Source organism: Melanotaenia boesemani, chromosome 15, assembly GCF_017639745.1.
Source record: "Melanotaenia boesemani isolate fMelBoe1 chromosome 15, fMelBoe1.pri, whole genome shotgun sequence".
In the NCBI taxonomy this organism is placed as follows: domain Eukaryota; kingdom Metazoa; phylum Chordata; class Actinopteri; order Atheriniformes; family Melanotaeniidae; genus Melanotaenia; species Melanotaenia boesemani.
The window spans coordinates 4,391,247-4,412,490 of NC_055696.1; the positions used below are offsets into that span (position 1 = coordinate 4,391,247).

Here is a 21,244-nt window from a genome sequence, read left to right on the forward strand (position 1 = left end):
TCAAGATTTGACTTTAAGACTTTATTAATCTGACACTAAAAACAGTGAAAACCTTGAGTCTGATAATAGATGGTGTGTGTTGATATTCCATGTTAGTGAAAAACTAAGTTATGTACAAGCTCCTTGTTCATGTCATTGTGAATTCCTGCAACTCATTCAAAGCCAATCAGTCCTCTTGTTACCTCTACAAACACATAAAAGTGTGTCTAATTTCACACTACAGTACACAACAGTTTAGTCACATACAACATAAAAACACTGGGGAAAAAAGACAAACAGCTAATATAAACAAGGTCTACCACATGTCCTTAGGATTCCTCTCTAATTGGAGTACATCCGGAGAAAAAACTGTTTTGAAAGCTGGTCAGGAGTCGCTTCTTCTTTTTGAGGAAGCTGGCTGTTGTTCTGTCTTCCTCCACCTCCTCCTCATCTTCCAGTCCCTCTTCATCTGCCAAAAGAGGTTTCAGCTCTGCAGTGCTCTGACCCATGTCTCCGATTTCCTTTAGCACCTAAAATATGAGAATTAGAAGGTTAGCTTTGCATTACACCCTTCAGGTTGATAGTGACAGCATGCAGTTGAGGCAAGGAACCCGATGAGAACTGATTTAAAATACACCGGTTAAAAATGTAAATTTGCGGTCTGTATAAACAGGAACAATAAAGAAGTCAGAACTGCTCAGTCTGCAGAGGGCTTACCTTCTTTGTGGGAGTGCAAGATGGGGGCTTAAAGAAAGTGCAGTTTTCAGGGCTGTTGTTTGTCGGGTCCTGGAGGGATGCAGAGTCTCTGAAAACACTTTCTGAGTGGTTTACATCCTGAAATAAGTTTGGGGAAAAAAAAAATTCAAAAGTGACATCTATGCTGCTTTACATTGTTTTGATAAAGATCTAACAGGTCACAAGAGATGTGTAATTTTTACATGAAATCACATAACATACAAAACCAGGCTGTAACAGATGAATTATCTCTTTTGAATGACTGCAATAAAATCCACATTTCTGCTGCAATTCAGTTTCAAACAGACTAATAGCTCAATCGATTAGTAGCACCAGATCAATACTTCAGTCTCACATTGCCAAATGATACTGAACTTTTATCCCCCTCTAAGACATCTGTGGATCACCTTTAGGTATGATAATGCCATGAATTTTCCATGTCCTAGTTTTAATAAATAATTTGTTGCCAGTTGGGTGAAAATAGTCACTGTAGTGTAGGGCTGCCACAATTAGTCGACTAGTCACGATTATGTCAACTATTTTAATTGTCGACAACTAATTTAATAGTCGAAGCTTCGTTATTTTAAAAAGAAACCTGCAGCGCCATTTTCCACTGCCGCCTCTGCGTTTCTGTCCATGGCACACATGCGCAGTAGAGGTAATCGGGGTCAGACGTGATGTCACCGGAAGTAAAACCAGACGGGCTTTTGTATCATCATGGCTACCCGGCAACGGACTTCTAAAGTGTGGGAACATTTTAAGAAAACAGAAGAAAAAGCTGTCGAATGCGTTATCTGCAAGGCAAAACTTGCCTTCCACAACAGTACAAGTGCGATGCACGAGCACCTGAAAAGGAAGCACATTGTGGCTGATTGCGACAACGAGGAAGGTGGACCGTCGTCTAGGTAAGCTAACTGGCTAAGCTAACAACATTAGCGTAAAACTTACTTTCTCATACCGATAGCTGCAAATGTTAACATAAGTGATGACGATTTGATTAACCTTAGTTAGCACACACGTCACATGTTTCCTGTAAAGTTATAACGGTGATATATACATATACCTCATAATATAATCATATGTAAATTAGATGTAAAATCTAGGTTTTGTATCCAATTTATATATGATCCGATTAGTCGACTAATCGAAAAAATAATCGATGACTAATCGATTATCAAAATAGTCGTTTGTGGCAGCCCTACTGTAGTGTTTGAAGGGGGTGATGTTGTGTACAGTCAAACCAGCAGCCAGTTTTCATGTTTCCCACATTAAGGAGGAGCACAAGCTTTCCTTTCCTTTCCTGTTAGTGGGAGATGAAAATCATTCAGTGACTCACCTCAGCAGGCACCCGGTTATCCAAGTTTCGGCATTTCTTGTGATCACACTGACAGTTCTCCCCACATGTCATCTTCCCTTTTCGGCACCTACACTGCTTGTTGCTGCAGCGACCTTTACATGCACACTGAAAAATGAGGAGCCATTTAGCATCATAGACAAATGAATCATTTGTATCATGAAAGAACATTCACAGCCAATCATCTTCAGAGAAAGATGTTCGATATAGAAATCAACTTAGCTAAAGTAATCTGAACCATGTGACATTTAAGTAGCATGAATATTGGGGGATTTTTTTTTCCCCCATTACTATCTTATATTTATAAAATCTGCAAGATCACAATATTATATATATATATATATATATATATATACACACACACACTGTTCAAAAAATAAAGGGAACATTAAAACAACACATCCTAAAACACTTTGTGCTTTACATAGCTGAATGGGCTGACAACAAAAATCACACAAAAATTATCAATGGAAATCAAATTTATTATTTATTATTTATATTATTGGATTTGGAGTCACACTCAAAATTAAAGTGGAAAAACACACTACAGGCTGATCCAACTTTAATGTAATGTCCTTAAAACAAGTCAAAATGAGGCTCAGTAGTGTGTGTGCCCTCCACGTGCCTGTATGATCTCCCTACAACGCCTGGGCATGCTCATGATGAGGTGGCGGATGGTCTCCTGTGGGATCTCCTCCCAGACCTGGACTAAAGCATCCACCAACTCCTGGACAGTCTGTGCTGTTGGTGGCTGGAGCGAGACATGATGTCCCAGATGTGCTCAATTGGATTCAGGTCTGGGGAACAGGCAGGCAAGTCCATAGCATCAATGTCTTCGTCTTGCAGGAACTGCTGACACACTCCAGCTACATGAGGTCTAGCATTGTCTTGCATTAGGGGGAACCCAGTGCCAACTGCACCAGCATATGGTCTCACAAGGGGTCTGAGGATCTCATCTTGGTACCTAATGTCAGGCTTCCTCTGGCGAGCACATGGAGGGCTGTACGGCCCCCCAAAGAAATGCCACCCCACACCATTACTGACCCACTGCCTGGTCATGCTGGAGGATGTTGCAGGCAGCAGAACGTTCTCCATTGCGTCTCTGTTGCGTCTGTCACATGTGCTCAGTGTGAACCTGCTTTCATCTGTGAAGAGCACAGGGCGCCAGTGGTGAATTGGCTAATCTAGGTGTTGTCTGGCAAGCACAACCCCCACCTGTGGACGTCAGGCCCTCATACCACCCTCATGGAGTCTGTTTCTGACCGTTTGAGCAGACACATGCACATTTGTGGCCAGCTAGAGGTAATTTTGCAGGGCTATGGCAGTGCTTCTCCTGTTCCTCCTAGCACAAAGGTGGAGGTAACGGTCCTGCTGCTGGGTTGTTGCCCTCCTACGGCCTCCTCCACGTCTCCTACTGTACTGGCCTGTCTCCTGGTAGCGCCTACACTCTGGACCCTACGCTGACAGACACAGCAACCCTTCTTGCCACAGCTCGCACTGATGTGCCATCCTGGATGAGCTGTACTACCTGAGCCACTTGTGTGGGTTGTAGACTCATGCTACCACTAGAGTGAAAGCAACGCCAGCATTCCAAAGTGACAACTTTAATTAAAATAAGACATACGTGTCTCGTCTCCAAAAGACCTGGGGTAAAACCTAACACAAATAAAAACGTCTTTCTCATATTATGAGACAACTGATGTCCATCAGCCTCACGGATAAGAAGGTTTTTAGAGGGGCTGCATGATGAGCCCTCCAACCTCCAATTCCGTACTCTTTATACTCTTCTTTTATACATATTTCCTATTTGACAATACTTCATGAAGAAAAAAAAAAAAGGACTGCTGCGACCATGTTTCCCGTTCTGCATTCATGGATTATTGCTTCACTGTGGACAACTGTGGGAGAATCAGGGGGGACTTCATAACAGGAGCAGGATCAGCCCAAATAAGCAACTACACTCATTTAAACAAGCCCAAAAACCCACGACTGATGACATTAGCAAGCAGCTTCAAAGAAAATCAAGCCCAAAGTCTCTTATAACAGGCAGGCTTGGCAACACTGCTGTCTTTCTCTGACGCAATCATTTGTATCTCTCCTGTTGTTTTAACTAGCTGCTTTCTTTCTCCTTCTACCGTCTTGTTACCTGCCTCTTAAACCCTTGTTTGTCTGCGCTGTCGTGCTGCAAAGTTTACCGCCAGCAGCTTCACAGACTTAATTGGCTGAGAGTATCATGTGGGATGGCTAAACATAAACGCAACTGCTCTGTGTGTTTCCTGACCACTACTGTAAAGACTACAAAAGTTGAGGCAGTTAAAATAAAAGCACCCCATCAAATTTTACATTTTAGGTCCGGGTCCATGTGGGACAGCTTCCGGACCGCTTGTTAGTAGCCTCTGCCCCAGATCCTCAGTCTTACCCCAGTTGATTTGGGTTTCCTTGAGACTCTTCGTCCCTTCTCAGGTCGCCACTCGTCCGCTTCCTCTTCTTTTTCATCCTCACTGGGTGACATCAGGTCTGCTAAGTCGATGTCCATGTTGAGCTGAGGTTTAGCGGTGGTGATGCGCTTCGGTTTAGGCTGTTTGTTTAAAGAGAACACAAAGAATAAGAGATCTGAATTGACCCGTCACCTGTATAAAACTTGCTACATTCCTACATGATAAATATAATAGGCTTACTCCATCAAGTCACTTGAAATGACATTGGAGCTTAAACTCATAGTGAAGCTGTATATTTTCACAGACAATAATCTAAATAAGCAGATTTGACATTATATACCCAAACAGCCATAAATAAACAAACAAACAGAAGTTAGATATCTGCAAAAACTCACTTTTGGAGGAACATATTCAAATGAGTCATCTGGGCTTCTTTCATTGTTGGTTGTAGGCAGAATGGCTTTCTTCCCACTTGCAAGGTGAATTAAGGAAAATTTCTGAAGTGGGTGGAATAAAAAACACAGTTGTGACAAGTATGAACTCTGATCCACTTTCTCCCTGCTGTGTTTGTTAAATACTCTTTTCCAAAGAAAAAAGAAAACAAACAAAAAAAAAAAACTGATCTACTGCTTCTAATGTCTAATACAAAAGAATAAAGTTATTTAAAAACTCAAAGCCTCTCCAAACAGCAAGCTGCATCTGTCTTTTATACACAATCCTGCTTTACCGTTGGAGTTGTATTGCTGCTGGTACCCAAATTTCCCTGAGGATTCTCCAAAGGGATTAATAAAGTATTTTCTATTCTATTCTCTACAATGTAAAGACATTTCTATACAATTAAACCTAATATTCAATAATATATTACCTGTCTGTATTGGTCATTCTGCTCCACCAGTTTCTGGTTCTGCTCACTTAACACTCGCAGCTTTTCAAGCTCTTCCTCCTGCAATGATTTTAAAAATTACTTTCAAATAAAGGCAGTGAGATTTCTTGTGATAGAAGAAATGACAACAATTAAAGGTTAATAATGTTGCTCTTGAATCAGTGCAGACTGACCTGAACTTTGAGGCGCTGGAGAAGCTCCCTCTCCTTTGACTTGGCCTCATCTGCCTGTTTGGTCTCATCTGGTTCTTTACATATTGGTTTGCTCTTTAGCTGGTTAAGGAGATAAAGAACCTGCAGAAAGAAAAAAAAAAGATAAATGAACAGAGCTGCAAATAAATATGCAGGTCTTAAAAAAACATAAAAATGTACAAAGTGGTAGCACCTTCTCTTGATGCCTCTGTTCTAGTTCAACCAGCTGATGCTGGTGCTCCATGTCCATTGTTGACATCACATTTCTCTCATCAGCGAGCATCTTTCTTAAATCTTGTGCGTTTCCTTTTTCCTGTTTCACCTCACTTTCCAGCTTGGCACATGTTGTTTTAGCTGACACCAGCTAGAAAAACAAAAGCAAAAAAAACCAAACAGAAATAGTTTAGGAAATGGGGATGAGCCAATTACTGCATTCTTCACCAATTCTGGATTTTTCTCTAATGAACAGTAGTTTATTTACCTCAGACATAAGGACCCTGAGTGCACTCTTGGCATCAACTATGCTTGTGATGCCATCTATACGTTGTTTTAAACGTCCCTCGCCATCTGCAACAAGCACTTTCTGCTGCAGGTCAGCTATTTGGGCATTCCTGGTGGGATAAAAAACATTTAGGAGATCTTAACAAAATATGTTCCGTATGGCAACAAGGGCTAAATCAATTAATTAAAACAAAGACTGTAAAGAGAGGCTGGAGCTCAGGAGGTTGGATGACTGCGGGTTTGATCTGCAACTTCCTCAGTCTACATGTTGAAGCATCCTTGGCTAGATGTTGGACCACATACTTATTTGGATAAAAGATCAACTAAACCCTGTTTGGATAAATTGAAAGTCTCATGCAGTTGGAGTTGCAGTCAAAAAAAAATAAATAAAAAACAAATGTGAAATATTTATTTTTCTTACTGAAAACTCCTTACATTTCTTGTTAATTATCTACTTGCAGTCCATGCTGCATTGTGTCCATGTCTGGGATCACAACAACACAACCCTTAGCCAGCTTCAGCTATCACATGCTACTCATTTAATACCATCATTTAGCATGATGGGTAATTCCATCTACAGTATATGGAAACAAAATGACTATAAATGCTGGTTAAAGGTGCTGGTTAAAGGTGCTGACTTACCTGAGGCCCATTTCTGTCTCCAAGTTTTGCACCTGTTTAGACAGAGGGGTTTCCAGCGCCCCCTGGGTCTCCAGCTCAGAGATGATCAGTGTCCGACGCTGCATTTAAACGCACAAAACATTATTCCCTCTGCTGGTGCACTGCATTTTGCTTGATTTCATAGTTTATTGAAATTCTTCTCAGATTTCTCAGCTCACCCTAATTTTTGGCGCAGGTCTCTCCCCAGCCTCGATCTGCTGTTTGAGGTGGTTGATCTCTTGAGCCAACACCTTTCGGTCCTCCAGCAAATCACTGAGGTGGCGTCGAGCCTCCTCTGTGCTAACCATCACCTCCACCTCATTGAGAAGCCACGTCTGATCCATAAAATGGAAGGTTAACAACATTAACATTTTTAGATCATGACCATCAAAAATGATCATATACAAGTCAATGCAACTCCGAAGCTCTCAAACAAGATGTTACCACCTTAACTCGTGCAGCAGCTCCCTCGATGCCTCTGTTGTGAACATCTTTGCGCTTCTCTGCTACTTCATTTCTCCTCTGCAGGGCATCCTTCAGTCTCTTGTTTGCAGCTGCTGCCTGTAATGAAATTAAAAAAGCTCTTCATAAGATGCTCTTAATCATTTCTGGCGACTCCTGTTCAGTTAAATGACACCCTGACAGATTTTAACAAATAAACTCACCTCTTCAGTTTTACGTCGTAGGACGTTGGCCTGTTTCTGGAAATCCCTCTCAAGTTTTAGCAACTCATACTGTCTTTTACGATCCTGTAAAACATAATTCAATTTTAAAAGACAGTTTCACTTTTCAAAGAAGGAAGGGCTATATGTGGGTCTGAATCTTATGAAGAGCTTTAGCTCCTCATACCTTTTCCTTTAGCTGCAGGACCTCCCTGTCCTTCTTGCTCTTCCATTGTCTGAATTTTTCAGAGTCCTCCCTCATCTGCCTCATTAGTTGTGTACGCTGGGTCTTCATAGCCTATAAGAACACAGTGTTACTTGGATCTGTTTTACATATATGCAATTAATTATTAGCAATGCTACAATCGAATGCCATGCACATAACTTTGTTCATATTTGACACGTTCAGTCTACATTTTAAATTTTATTACTACCGCGGTGGCTTGTCAGCTCTATGATGGAATCATTTTGATCTGAAAAATGTACTCTTAGATAAGAGAGTTTAGTAAGTAAGCTCTACAGATAAAGTGGCTGGTTACCTGTATCTCTTGCACGAGCTTGCTAACTTTCTGAACAGAAGATTCTTTGACTTTCAGCAGTTTAGACTGATCAAGAAGCTTCTTCTTCATGTCCACAAGCTGGGCCTCAAGCTCCTGCAGTCTTTTCCTTCGCTGCTCACTAAGCCTAGACAAAGTTGGCATATGTAAGATGCAGAGGAGAGCAAGTATGAGGTTGCTAATATTTATTATTATATTTATAAGATTTCACATGAAATGAACAGCCGAGCATACTTTGCCTGGTTAATGTCCTTCTTTGCAGACTGAAGAGCCAGAATGAGATCCTCCTTCTCCTTCTGCAACGAATCCACTGAAGATTGCAGTGTTTGGACATTTTTCTGTTGAGGAACATGTCCGGAAGGTTAAAATTACAAATAAAAAACTTTCTGGAAACAAACTGAACAATCTTTTTTTTTTTTTTTATTTTTTTAATATTTACTTTTTATTGAAGAAATGCAATCTACAATTTGAAAACAGATCCACTTCTCTCACAGTTTTTTTTTTTTTAAATATATAAAAAAAAGAAAAACAAGTAAATAAAAGTTTACAAACAGGAACAATTGGCATGAGGAGGCACTATTCTAATTCACATCATATCGTTGTTAGTATTCTCTCTATGGCAACGTCACAACTTTATATAAAGTCTGATCTTGTTGGTTTGACATATTCTGTCCATTTTGACCAGGTTTTATAGAATGAGTCCATCAGTAGTTTCAACCGAGATGACACTTTCTCCATTTTAAAAATTTCTTGAGTAATGTTTATCCAGTCTTCACTTGTTGGTTGTTCAGGTTTGAGCCACTTTCGGGTGATGGCCTTTTTGCTTGCTGCTAGTAGTATGTAGAGCAGTTTTTTGTCACTGCTGTTGAGTCCATCTATATTACAGAGGTATAACGTCTCAAAAGAAAAGGGGAAGACAATAGAAAATACATTCTGTACATGCTGATGAATCTCCAACCAGTATTTTTGAACAGTGGAGCAGCTCCAGAAAACATGAAAATGATTTGCCCTCTCAGAACCACACCTCCAACAGGTATCTCCCAATCCCCGGTATTTCTTTTGGGCTGGTGTGATAAAAAATCTAATGATATTTTTCCAGCAGAATTCACGCCAAGTATTTGACCCAGTGGACATCCATTGAATTTTACAAATGTATTCCCAGTCATCTCCAGTTATTGTGAAATTTCCTTCTCTCTCCCATTTTTCTTTCACATAATATGTGTTGTCCTGTTTATTTTGCAACATGTTGTTATATAATTTAGAAACAATTTTTGAAGGGGACATCAATTTTGTTAATAAAATAAATGTTGGTATTAGTCCTTGGTTGGATGGGAGTATCTTAAACTGAACAATCTTAACTATTTTGTGCTAAATAATCCATTCTGAATTTGCTGCCAGCATCAGCTCTACCCATCCACCCCAACATCTCTCTATAAACTCTGACTTAAGATATTTTCCTGAGTTAAAGATGGTGTCATCTTACCTGGTGCTCTGATTGCACCTCCTCCAACTGACCATCATTCTCACACATTTTCTTCACAAAAGCTTCCTTCAAACTTAACACTTTGTTGAGTTCAATCAGCTCTTTGGAGAGCTGGGCTTGACGCAGTGCATGATGCGCTGTAAAGCCCTCTGGGGAATCCTTCAACGCAGTGCCATCCTGTTGGAAATATGTTCAAGATGGGAAACATCTGAATTAATGTTGGGTTCAGAGATAAAGAAGAAACAAAAATTGCATTTTAAGGGTATTTCATTTAGACCAGGGACAAGCAATATGTTCCTACAACATGAAAAACCCTTGATTTTCTGCTCTCATATTGAATTATGCAAAATGTGCATGTTAATTTGCATTAAGAGTAGAAAAGTAAACATGTACCGATGGGGAAGCATCTGCTTTGTTTTTACCACCACTTCCAGTCACCTCAGGTGCTTCTTCTCCAGCAGCCATGGCGTCGATAGAAGCAGCGATGTCTGCACTCTCATTCTGTTACAGAAAACAAATGGTTAACATTATGAATATTTCTAACATCAGTTCAGAGAAATATTTAATTTGACTTTAAGCTGCAGAAAAAAGTTTTTTTCATCATTATATTGAAATTTTGATATAATTCACTTTATTCTTTAAGCAAAAAACTGTTTTCAGCAACATTATTAATTAGCTGATGTAGCAAAACTTTTGTACCCTAAGCTCCAAGATTATATCTTGCAAGTTCTTCATAACCTCAACGTTTTCCTTCAGCTCCTGGTCCTCCAGTGTCTCCAACACTTTCTCAAGATTAACTGTACATCTGCAAAGAAGAAGCAATTATAAAAATGAATAAATAAAGTGGCTCAATACATTTCTGTTGGAAGAGAGGACGAACAATTACAGACAACTGGAAAAAAAGCAACTTCTTCAACTAAAGAACACGTACAGTAATAAGGTCTTAGCCATGTGTGAAACAATATGTGAAACTTGCTTGTGTTGCTGCTTTTAATTATTTATATTTTCTAAAAAAAAAAAATAAAGTTCATGTAGACAAAAATCTGCACTGTAAAAGAGTGCAATTTAAAATACTGAAAACTGTGCAGTCCAGGAGTCAAGACTAACTTTTTGCATTGGCTGAACCTACCAAGAAGTTCAGATATACCCCAATTTTTACCGCATCACTCTTAGCAGCTCATTTTTTTAACTGTCTTTTGATCATTACACAGAGACTCAGATTTTTTTCCGTTATTGTGAACAAAAATGAGGTTTGGGAAAATGTTTGTCTTTATTTGAAAGATGAATGTTAAGTAGAAAAAAAATTACAAAATAAACTTATAGTTCTAGCCTCATTTGACGTAATGAAACTCAGTATTTTAAACTTTGAAATGGCTGATGAGGTTGTGCTGCTTCTGGCAAATTTCGCTCCTCTGGATTTACATTTAATCTTTTTCATTATAATTATCTACGTGGACTTCAATTTTGTAAAAGGCAGCTCCTCTTATGGCTATATGTGAAAGACAGCTATTTGAACTGATCTGTGTGTCATTATTATCCTTAGACCTTCATCATTTATTTGACTGGTGTCTACAAACCCTCTGGCCAAAGATTACAGTACAAAATTACTCCAGCAGAAACAAGGAATTCCCATCAGAGCATCTCTGTGGTGAAATAACCATCACACATTTGCAGTAGGTGATGAGACATTACTGATAAGGCCTTTGGCCTGTCTATACACTGACTTTAGAAATAAGTATGAGACTCCTCGGTATGCCTTAAAAAAGAAAAGTTTGTTTTCAATGACCCACTGGTTTCATGATTTTGAAAACTTACGCTGCATGGTGCTGAAGTTGCTCCAGTTTGCTTTGCAGTTTATCATTGGTTTGTTCCGTCTATAAAGTTAAGGAAACACAATAAGAAAAACAAACAACAACAACAAAAACACAGCAAAATGCACATACACACACACACACACACACACACACATACAGAAAATATGCATTTCAGCCAGAAAAAAAGAGCTTTCCCAGAAACGATGAGGTATTAGAGAGGATTAGTTGCAATCCTATATGCAGATTTTGGTCTGTCTCACCATTATGATTTTCTCAAACATGAGTGCCGTCTGTCCAGCTGCTTCACTCAATTCTCTGCTCAGCTTATTGTTCTCATCCTGCAGAGCGCGATTCCTTTCCAGCAGTTTAGTTACATTCTCTGCCGACTCCGGCCTGCAATAGAAGGTCTGGGTGACTGTCATGGCCTTTTGCTAAAACTTAGCATAAGCGGCTTTATTAGACATCTTACTTCAAAAGGCGTTCTGTCTTACCCAGAGAGCACAGGAGCTACCCCTCCTCGTGCATGCAGTAGCATCACCTGCAACTCCTGAACCTGTGGAAATTGTCAAAAGATTCGGGCTATTTATTAGATTTTAAACAAAGAACATATGAGATTATATTATTTCTTCCAACTAATTTTTCTTAGAAATAATGGTTCATACAAAAACAACTAAACAAGGCAAATGAACCCATAACAGATTGAGAACTGACAAAGTTTTTACTTCGTCTTTTTCTTCTTGTACCTGCTGTTTCAGTCGGTTCATTTCAGCCGCTCTGGGATCAACATTAACAATAGGTTTGTTTTTAATCTTGCGAGCTCTGTCAGCATATCGCAGTGTGTTGATGGTTTCCTCCATGTTTGAGTCAGCAGGACTGACGCATGCAATCATCAAAGTGTGGCTATTGCCTCCCAAAGAATCTGAGCAACAAACACATATAAATATATTAAAGTATGTCAATCAAGCAACAATTCTTCCTGCATAAGAGACAGAACACAGTAAGAGAGAGAGAGAGAGAGAGAGAGAGAGAGACCTAAATCTTCTTGTGTAACTACCAACAATATCTGCCAACTCATTAAGCATCAATATGGGTCAATCTGGCTAAACGGAACCAAATCTGCATGAAAACTTGTACAGTGCACACTGACTGCCTCCTAACAACAATTTGCTTAGTCAGAAGGCTCTCAAATTGAGATCCAAATCTGAAGTAATGACCAACATTCAACATTTAAATCAAAGTGTACCTTGTAGCAGACGGGTGAGCTTTGAGTCTCTGTATGGAACAAAGGTGTTCTTTTTGCTTTCATCCCCCAAGGCACTGATCACGTTACCCAGAGACAAAAGGCCCCGATTGATGCTGATGCCTAGAGGTGAAAATGAACAACATCACAAGATAAGTGCTCTCGCAATTGTTACTACTTTTATATAAAGAAAAGGAAAATACAGCTAAAGGCAAAAGTTTAGGCATCTTATTAGCACCTGTATTTAGCAAGTGTCACAATTTCTAAACTCTTTTTGTAGCAGAAAATAATCTTTCCATTTTTGTTCTTCAAAAAGAACAAAAAAGATTTTTTGACCTTCCAGAGAAGTGTATTTCATCAATTTCTGTCAACTTCAAAACCGGCAAGCCATCCCAGTGAGAGCTGCTCTTTCCATGAAACCCAGCACATTGTTTTTAATTTTTTTAATGACAGCCAAAATATTTCTTGAGCTGTCATTTCACATGTATTGTGCATCAGCAGTGTTTCCCCACATAAAAGATGATACTCAGTACATTAACAGCTACAATTTTAAAACCCTCACTTGTGAACAAGACCCCATGATACTTGAACTCCTCCACTTGGAGCAGGACCTCATTCCCAACCTGGAGAAAACACACCACCCTTCTCCGGCTGAGGGTCATGATATTGGATTTGGAGGAGCTGATTCTCATCCCAGGATCACGGCCCGATGAAGCCAACAGAACCACATCAAAGAGCAGAGACCCAATCCTGAGGCTACCAAACCAGATCCCCTCAACACCTTGACTACAACTAGAAATTCTGTCCAAAAAAGTTATGAACAGAATTGGTGACAAAGGGAAGCTTTGACAGAGTCCAACCCTCACTGGAAACAAATCTAATTTACTGCTGGCGATGCAGACCGGGCTCTGGCACCGGTTGTACAGGGACGGGAGATCAACAGGCGGATAAGTGCAGCGTCTGCAGTGATGAGGACTCTACATCAGAAGAGCTGAAACAAACAGCAAAGCTCTCGAATTACCGGTTGATCAACATTACTACCCTCACCTATGGTCACGAGCTGTGGGTAGTGACGTAAAGAACGAGATTGCAAATTTCTGGGCAAGTCTCACAGGGAGGAGACCCTGGGAAGACCCAGGACACGCTGCAGCGACTAGATCTTTCGGCTGGCCTGGGAACGCCTTGGGATCCCCCCCAGACGAGCTGGCAAATGTGGCCAGGGAGAGGGAAGTCTTAGCTTCCCTTCTTATGAAGCTGCCCCCCGGTAACCCAGCCTTGGATTAGCGGTAAAAAATGGATGGATAAAACTTTAAAACCACTGAAAGGTAAAGTGAGTAACACTGTTCATCTTGTTACATGACTTTCAAACTTGCTGCCTACCTAAACACATCTGCAGACATAAATATTATGGCAACATCCCCACAGAAGGAGCCTTCTCTCATTATAGCAGCAATGTGCCATAAAAAAACTGCTTAGGCTGAGAGCTTGGAGAACACACCGAAGAGTCTGAAGTGTCCACTTGGCCTCCAAACTCCCCAGATACCAGTCTGTTGGGATCTGATGACATCTGTGAGAAGTAACCTCTTTGCACATAGACACCACCCCTACAACCCATAGGAAACAAAGGAGTGTTGCTAACATAACAACGCTTGACCACAAATCGAATCATGGCTCTCTTGGAGGGTTTGGCTGATCAGTGAATTTGAGACCAACATACATCTTCTGAAGCAGCAACAATCACTAGGAAAATAATATGTTAACTACTTTAGATGGTTTGGGTCTGAAGAAAAAATATTTTGATTACCTTCTTTCAATCGATCACCCTCTGCTTTCGTTTTCTTTTGTCTCTCCGAACCAGCCAAATCCACAAGGTGCAGTTTTGAAACAACTGAATCTGCCCTGCAACAGATGATCGAACACATATTCAACTTGTAGTAGAGAGAGGAAAAAAAGTTGCAGCAGGGTGACACATTGACTTTTACTCATTGGCCCAATTTCAGGGACAATATCAATGCAGCACTATCACAAAAATATATATTTTCCATTTAATTTTAACAATCGTTCATTTTTCTGATTACCTGACTTATTGCTGCTTTTCGTTTTTTGCATTATTTACATTAACGTATTGCAATTTTAATTGCATTTAACTCAGAAAAATTCTGGGCATCCAATGAGGATGAAAAGAAATACCTTAAGAACAAAACAGTCGTGTCCTGAACAGGCACATATGTGATGAATGTCTGCCCTAATACCTTATAGGGAGCTCTACAAATCAAGGAGTTTCACAAAGAAAATGCTGGGTAAGGTTGAAGAAAAGTTAACTAAACTCACTTGTCTAGCCCTTTGCGCTGCTCCAGTGTGATAGTGAAGATGGCATGGGAACGTGAAGAAGCAGCATTCATGGCTGTGGAGCCCACGGTGCGAGCAGAGTTTCCAAGCTCCAGACAGCCCACCATCTCATAGTCAGTAAACACCCGCTTCTCAGTTAACCCAACAATCTGGAAAAGTATAGGATGTTTTTAATAAAAGTAAAATCTGACATTAATAGGGTCAGACATGAAAGAAAGTCTTTGAAAATAGTCAATTTGTGATTATTTACACAAAGAAAAAGGTTGAGGTGGAAGTGTTTACATTAAAATTAGTCGCTCACCTTAATACCATCTTTAGGGTCTTCCCGAATGCTGAGGGCAGGTTTATCTTTAGATGAACACAACAAATCTAAAATGTCTTCATTATAGATCTACAATTAGAAAAGAAAAGGTAACTTAGGTTATCTGGTGAAACAAAAAAAAAAATTGCCATTTACACAGTGCAAACTAAAGATATTCACTAACCTCCAGATAGGAGACTGCCAGGCAGAATTCACAGTCAGTTCTCTTCTCCTTCTCTGCAAAGATCCTTTTGATAACTCGGGGAATGACTCCAACTGAAGGGTCATTCTCCTGGGCTGATGTGTATGTTCCTCCCATCGAATAGGTCTTTCCTGATCCCGTCTGTCCGTATGCAAGAACTGTAGCATGGTAGCCTAACATAGTAATAGTGTATGGCAGAGACGTAAAAGTAATGCAAGAAAATCAAATTAGATTATATAGGGAAGGCATGTTTATTTGTATAACATATTTCATACACAAGACTATTCAAAGTGCTTTACATTAAACATTAAAAGCATTACACATGCTGCAAAGAAAACATTGCAAAATTATAATAAAATCATAAATTAAATTAAAATGATTAAAAGCAAAATAAGTTAAAAGTTACTGTGCAGATTTCATGCATAGGCTCATGAGAAAGTTAAATGTTTTTTAGCCTGGATTTAAAAGTATCTACATTTGGTGAAAGTTTAATCTCCACTGGCAGTTTGTTCCACTTGTTTGCAGCATAACAGCTAAAGGCTGCTTCTCCATGTTTAGTCTGGACTCTGGTTTGGAATAGCTGATCTGCATCTTTGGATCTAGGAGCTATATTATATTATATTATATTATATTATAAATGAATTAAATATTTTCACTGTCTTTACAATGTTTGTGCAACTAACAATAAGGCCCTTACTAAAGTGGCTTAAATAGCAGAACTTGCAGTCAGTTAGTTACGAGGAAGTGGGTAAAACCATAAAGACTACCTTTGAAAAGACCTAGTAGTAAGGAGGACACAGCTGTATTGAAGACTTCTTCTTGTTCAGCAGAGGGATCAAACACATAATCATAAGTGAATGCCTTCTCTGTGCCAACAATCACCTGAACAACCAAACAAAAAACAATACAGATGTTTTTTCACATAATTTCAATTCTGGGTGCATTCAGTAAAAACATATTATTCAAATAGCCATCCTAAACATCACAACACAAACACATATGTTTGTCACAATTTGTTGATCACATTACCTGTGGCTCCCCAGGCACATAAGTAAGACAGCACTGACATCCCTCGTTGACTTCTTTAGGTACCAGTGGGCGACATCGCAAGGCAACCCGCACCGGGATCGCTTTCCCGTCCTCATTTGTCATGATGAAAGCTTCCAATCAACAACTTCCATAAAAGAAGAAGGAAGAGAAGAAGTTGTTGTTGACAAAAGTTATATAAATAAAATTGGGCTGATGACGTGGCTGGATTGTGTTTTTAAATTTTAAAATTGAGCAGAACATACTGTGTTGAACAATCATTTTCAGTTTCAACTAAACAGTGTTAACAAGGAGCAAAAAAGAAAATTAATAGTTACTTTTGTTTTCATTTTTTTAACTGCAAATGGAGGATTTAAAAAAAGAAAACACAATGGAGGATTTAACAGAGCTAAACAAATAAACTGCAACAATGAAGATAAATCAATTACTGTACTGCATGTTGCCATCAGTTATCAATTGTATAATCACAGCTTCAAGACTTCTAGGAAAGCTTTCCTCAAGGTTTAGGAGTGTGTTTATGGGAATGTTTTACCGTTCTTCCAGAAGCACAATTGTGAGGTCAGTCACTGACGTTTGATAAAAGGGACTAATAGTCTGCTCTATTTCATCTCAGTGGTGTTTTATCAGGTTAAGGGCAGGACTGTGCAGGCCAGTCAACTTCCTCCACACCAAACTTACTCATCTATGTCTTTATGGACTTTGCTTGGAACACTTGAATTTAATAATTTAGAGGGGTAGCCAGATATTTTTGTATTATCCCAATAAAAAACAAAAACAATGTAAAAATATCTCAAACAAAATGCATCATGTCCACCATAACATACAAAAACATTTTGGCTGTAGATAAAAAAAATAAATAAAATTTTAAAAAGGCATTGTCAATGTCCTACAATTCACTTCATTGTCATCATGTCCAAAGCAACCCCAGGACTTATCTGGTATGACAAAAGCCTACGGGGCATTCTTAGTTTGGGAAAATTGAAACCAAGCTGTACAGGAGTTAACACAAAATCTGCAAATATCAGACGTAAATATACGTGTTTTTCCAAGACGTCCCTCATCTTCACATGCATAGAAATGTTCACTGTCGATCCCTGTGGTCACAGATTCTGATGGGTCACAGAATTTGGTATAACACCGGATGGAACTCTAGGCTTCCATTTTCTTCAGTAGTAACGTTAACGTATTCAGCTCATAGTAGCTAAACCGTTAGCAACAGCAAAGATATTCAGCTAAATAAGTTGTTATACCTATTGTTTAACAGTTTATTTTCCACGAACTGAAAAACCAAATAAACCAGGGTGAACCCAGCCGCCGGGTAATTAAATTATAGCTGGCGTCAGCTTGACATTAACTAGCTAACAGCGGTGCATGGACGGACGTTAAGTTTTACGTACCTTTTCAAGTTTCTTTCAGTGCTAATGATCAAATATTTCGAAAAGTAGATTGACAAATCCTGTATAACAACAGAAAACACTAACACGAGGCAAAAACGTAAACATTTACTTTCGTGTAACAATTAATTTTACATGTTACTGGATAAAATTTAATCCTTTGCTCGTTTACTAGGACCAGAGAAGAGCTCTTGTTTCTGCCCGCCACTTTCAAACATTCAGCACCGCCCCCTCTTTCTTCTTCTAAATATAATATTATGGCAGAGTCGCCACATGTGAGCTTTTTTACTGACCTCTCGCGGCCAAAAGCAGAAACGCAGCGTTTCTACAAAACCAGACGGTGAAATGACACCCCCTCCCCCATTTTTATGGTACTAAACTTACATGGAAAAAGCATGTATTTAAAGAAGCCACCGGTAAACATTCTCAATAAAACTTAGAAGTCTGAGTACTCTTCAGTTTCTTGATATAAAAACCAAATAAAACAAAACAACCAACCGTTTAGAAAAAGGTAGACATTAGAGACACACTGCCCATGCAAGGCAACATGTGACCCAATAACTGAAGGCAAAACATGCTAATTCAAAAGCTGAAAAGCCTAGAATAATAAGAGGGAGGGAAGCTGAGTGACTGACTGACTCATTCTGGCTGGGAGAGAAAGGTCATTACGCTGGGAGCCAGAGGGGAAAAGAGCTGAGTCCAGATAAAATGATGACAAGGTTTCTGCAGGGTAGAGAAAGCTAAGCTGGCTATTTAGCAGTCAAAGTTTCAGAAAACTGTGTGCTTCAGAAAATATGCATTAACATTCTAATGAATTCATAAATGTTCACAAATGTGCAAAACTATTCTGTAAACAACTCTTGTCCTGCAAATGCGTCATATTATTTTTTCAGTATGCAGGGCAAATAAGTACACATAACTCTGTAAACTGCAACAACACTGATAGAGCTTATCCTCTCAGTGCAACAGAGATGTCTGGTTCAGCCTCCACCCAATTCACAACAGATGTTTTTGACCCTGCATACAAACAATGAAGTCATATTTTACCATGTGATTCAGTTATTGTAACATAAGCTAGAGAGATAGAACATTTAATGATTGTTTTGGTACCTTTAAGTAGACTTGAGTTGCAAAGAGTAAGTCATTAACATTGATCGAGCCCCTGTTGATGTACTTTAATCACTAGTGACTGGACTTCCTGCTTGTTAAAATAATAATCATCATCATGGGTGACTCTTCATTTTGTCAACTGTCTCGAGGTGAATGAGTCCATACTGTTGTTTGAAATCCCACTGCAAGGCCTAAATGACAATGTACTAGATTGTCCCTACTCACAAGAATAGAACTGACAATAATAAATAAATTTTCATTCCCTAAATTAATGCTATCAATGCTGCTTATTATAGTAAATAAACTACCAGTAACAATTGCTCTTAGCTTATAAAGCCTGCTGGGCTGACAGCACTGCATATGCTATCGACCATGCTAACACTGCACACACTTGGACCTGTTGTAGAAGAAATAACCAAGAGTCTGGGATGAGTAAAAGTATATAAGGTTTATTACAGGAGAAGTATAAAATACAGGCAATACTTGCAAGTTCGAGAGCTGTCTTGCTGACCCCAGAAGCCGACAAGAGGACTCTCTCTTGCTGCATTTTTATTCAACCTGATCCTAGCTGAAGGCCAGTCTCTAAACTGATAAAAAGGAGAAGAGAGACTGGAAGACGCCGCTCTCTTATTGTCTCGCCCAAACAGGCTGCTATTTTCTAAACAACTGTTCGTATCTAGCAGCTGCTCATCAGTCTCAACTTTTCCCCATATCACGAGTCTGGAAGAAAAGTGGTCAGCCTGACCTCACACAAGACAGGAGAATAATAACTTCAATGTTCTATATAAGGAAAATACACATTATGAAATGTAATTGAGGGTAATAAATGAATAAATGTATTATATGAATAAAAGAATGATTACACTTGTGATTGTTATATGAGTAAATATGATTGATTACCATATGCAATAAAATTACTTCCACAGACCGCAACTGGAAGGAGAGGAAATTCAGACTGCTTCACCCTTTCCTCTTTTAGCTTCAAAAGCTAATCTGGATGTGGTGAATTGCACTACAATGACATCACCCATGCCTGAAATCCAATGGTTGCATGAATGGGATTTTGAAGAGAATACACCCAGCTCAGCAGCACTAAGCCATGTGTACATGACATCTTTATCCTCCACTAGGGTAAATGTTCCATTATGGAGTTTATAAATAACTGTGTGAAGTTGAACATATGTTAAAAATAATTTTACTGTAAACAGCTTACAAGATGGCTTACCCTGCTTCATTTGAGTGAATTTCTATATTTGAATGGATGATCTTTATCACTGAGATATTACTGATATTCATTACTAAAATCATAATATACTTAAGCAGCAGCATTTTACCTAATGAAGTAATCTTTTTAATCTGCACTGGTAAGGACGATAGACTCTACTGCAGCAGCATTTATTATAGCGTCTATTAAGCTGCTCAAATTGGAAATGTATGCTGTACTGTGACTCTTAGGGTAATTTGCACTAAATATGTATCCAGCCAGATGGTTTCCAAGAAAATTTCTCTAGCTTTATAAAAAGCTTAGGATTATGCTCAAAATCGACGTCTGCATATGGGATGCTTGTTAACAGGTAAACCCGGGCAAATGCTGGGTCAACAGAGGCAGCAGTAATAGGCAGAAAATCTCATTTCTAGGCTTGGAAGTCTTATGCTGAGTCAGTGGTGGAACTTTATGGGAGACGTTGTTTGTAGGTTACCTGTGCAGCTCAGATGATGAAACCTAAGATGACTGGATTGACACCAAACTGAGAAAAAGACTAAACAAAAAGACTAAAAGCAAGTTTAATATGAGAACGAGTACTTTTAGGTATTGCAACACATTCAAAATATACATCAGCTTTAGTTCATTGGCAGCGGTCCTGTCAGCGTAGGTTACATTAAGAAAATAGAAATATGGATATTATAGGCAAGTAATATAAACTTTTGCAAATTCATCATGTTCTCTGCTAGCAATGCAGTTTTTTTTAAATAACTTAAGCTATAATTAGCTGTAAATGGCTTTTAATATCTATTGTGGGTGATAAGCAACCCCTCAAAGGATAAATTACTACAATCAAATTTTTTCTTGTGTTAAAGCTCTTATATAAATAAGAAGTAAAAAAAAGGCACTGACAGTGATTACTCATATTTTCTCATGTAATAAAATATAAATTACATTAGAAAACCTGTCAGTTAGGACCGTGTGTGTTTTGGAAAAAGCACATAAATTAATTTAATTCCTTCTAAGTCCCCTGGCCTCATGCCACCCACCCAAACAACGTCTCTTTTATAGGCTTACAGTGGTTTCATTGGAGCACTCTGACCGGGCAAGGTCATCATCAGCTGATTCGACTATCACTAA

The 21,244-nt window shown here is 39.1% G+C and overlaps 1 protein-coding gene across 1 annotated transcript; it reads right to left on the bottom strand.

The window, feature by feature from the left end:
* Positions 1–18,012, bottom strand: kif4 (kinesin family member 4). The gene is made up of 31 exons (XM_042008994.1): positions 17,794–18,012; positions 16,379–16,523; positions 16,117–16,231; positions 15,332–15,522; positions 15,148–15,237; positions 14,829–14,995; positions 14,302–14,396; positions 12,501–12,620; positions 12,001–12,176; positions 11,749–11,810; positions 11,518–11,650; positions 11,259–11,317; positions 10,143–10,248; positions 9,837–9,944; positions 9,444–9,620; positions 8,195–8,298; positions 7,943–8,087; positions 7,591–7,701; positions 7,407–7,490; positions 7,189–7,302; positions 6,921–7,076; positions 6,724–6,821; positions 6,062–6,191; positions 5,774–5,944; positions 5,563–5,682; positions 5,372–5,449; positions 4,902–5,003; positions 4,488–4,646; positions 2,051–2,176; positions 697–813; positions 1–509 (listed from the first exon to the last, which is right to left on the bottom strand). Exons 2-31 carry the CDS (start codon positions 16,499–16,501, stop codon positions 309–311), a joined length of 3,738 nt encoding a protein of 1,245 aa, XP_041864928.1. The 5' UTR covers positions 16,502–16,523; positions 17,794–18,012; the 3' UTR covers positions 1–308.
* Between the last annotated feature and the right edge of the window lie 3,232 nt (positions 18,013–21,244).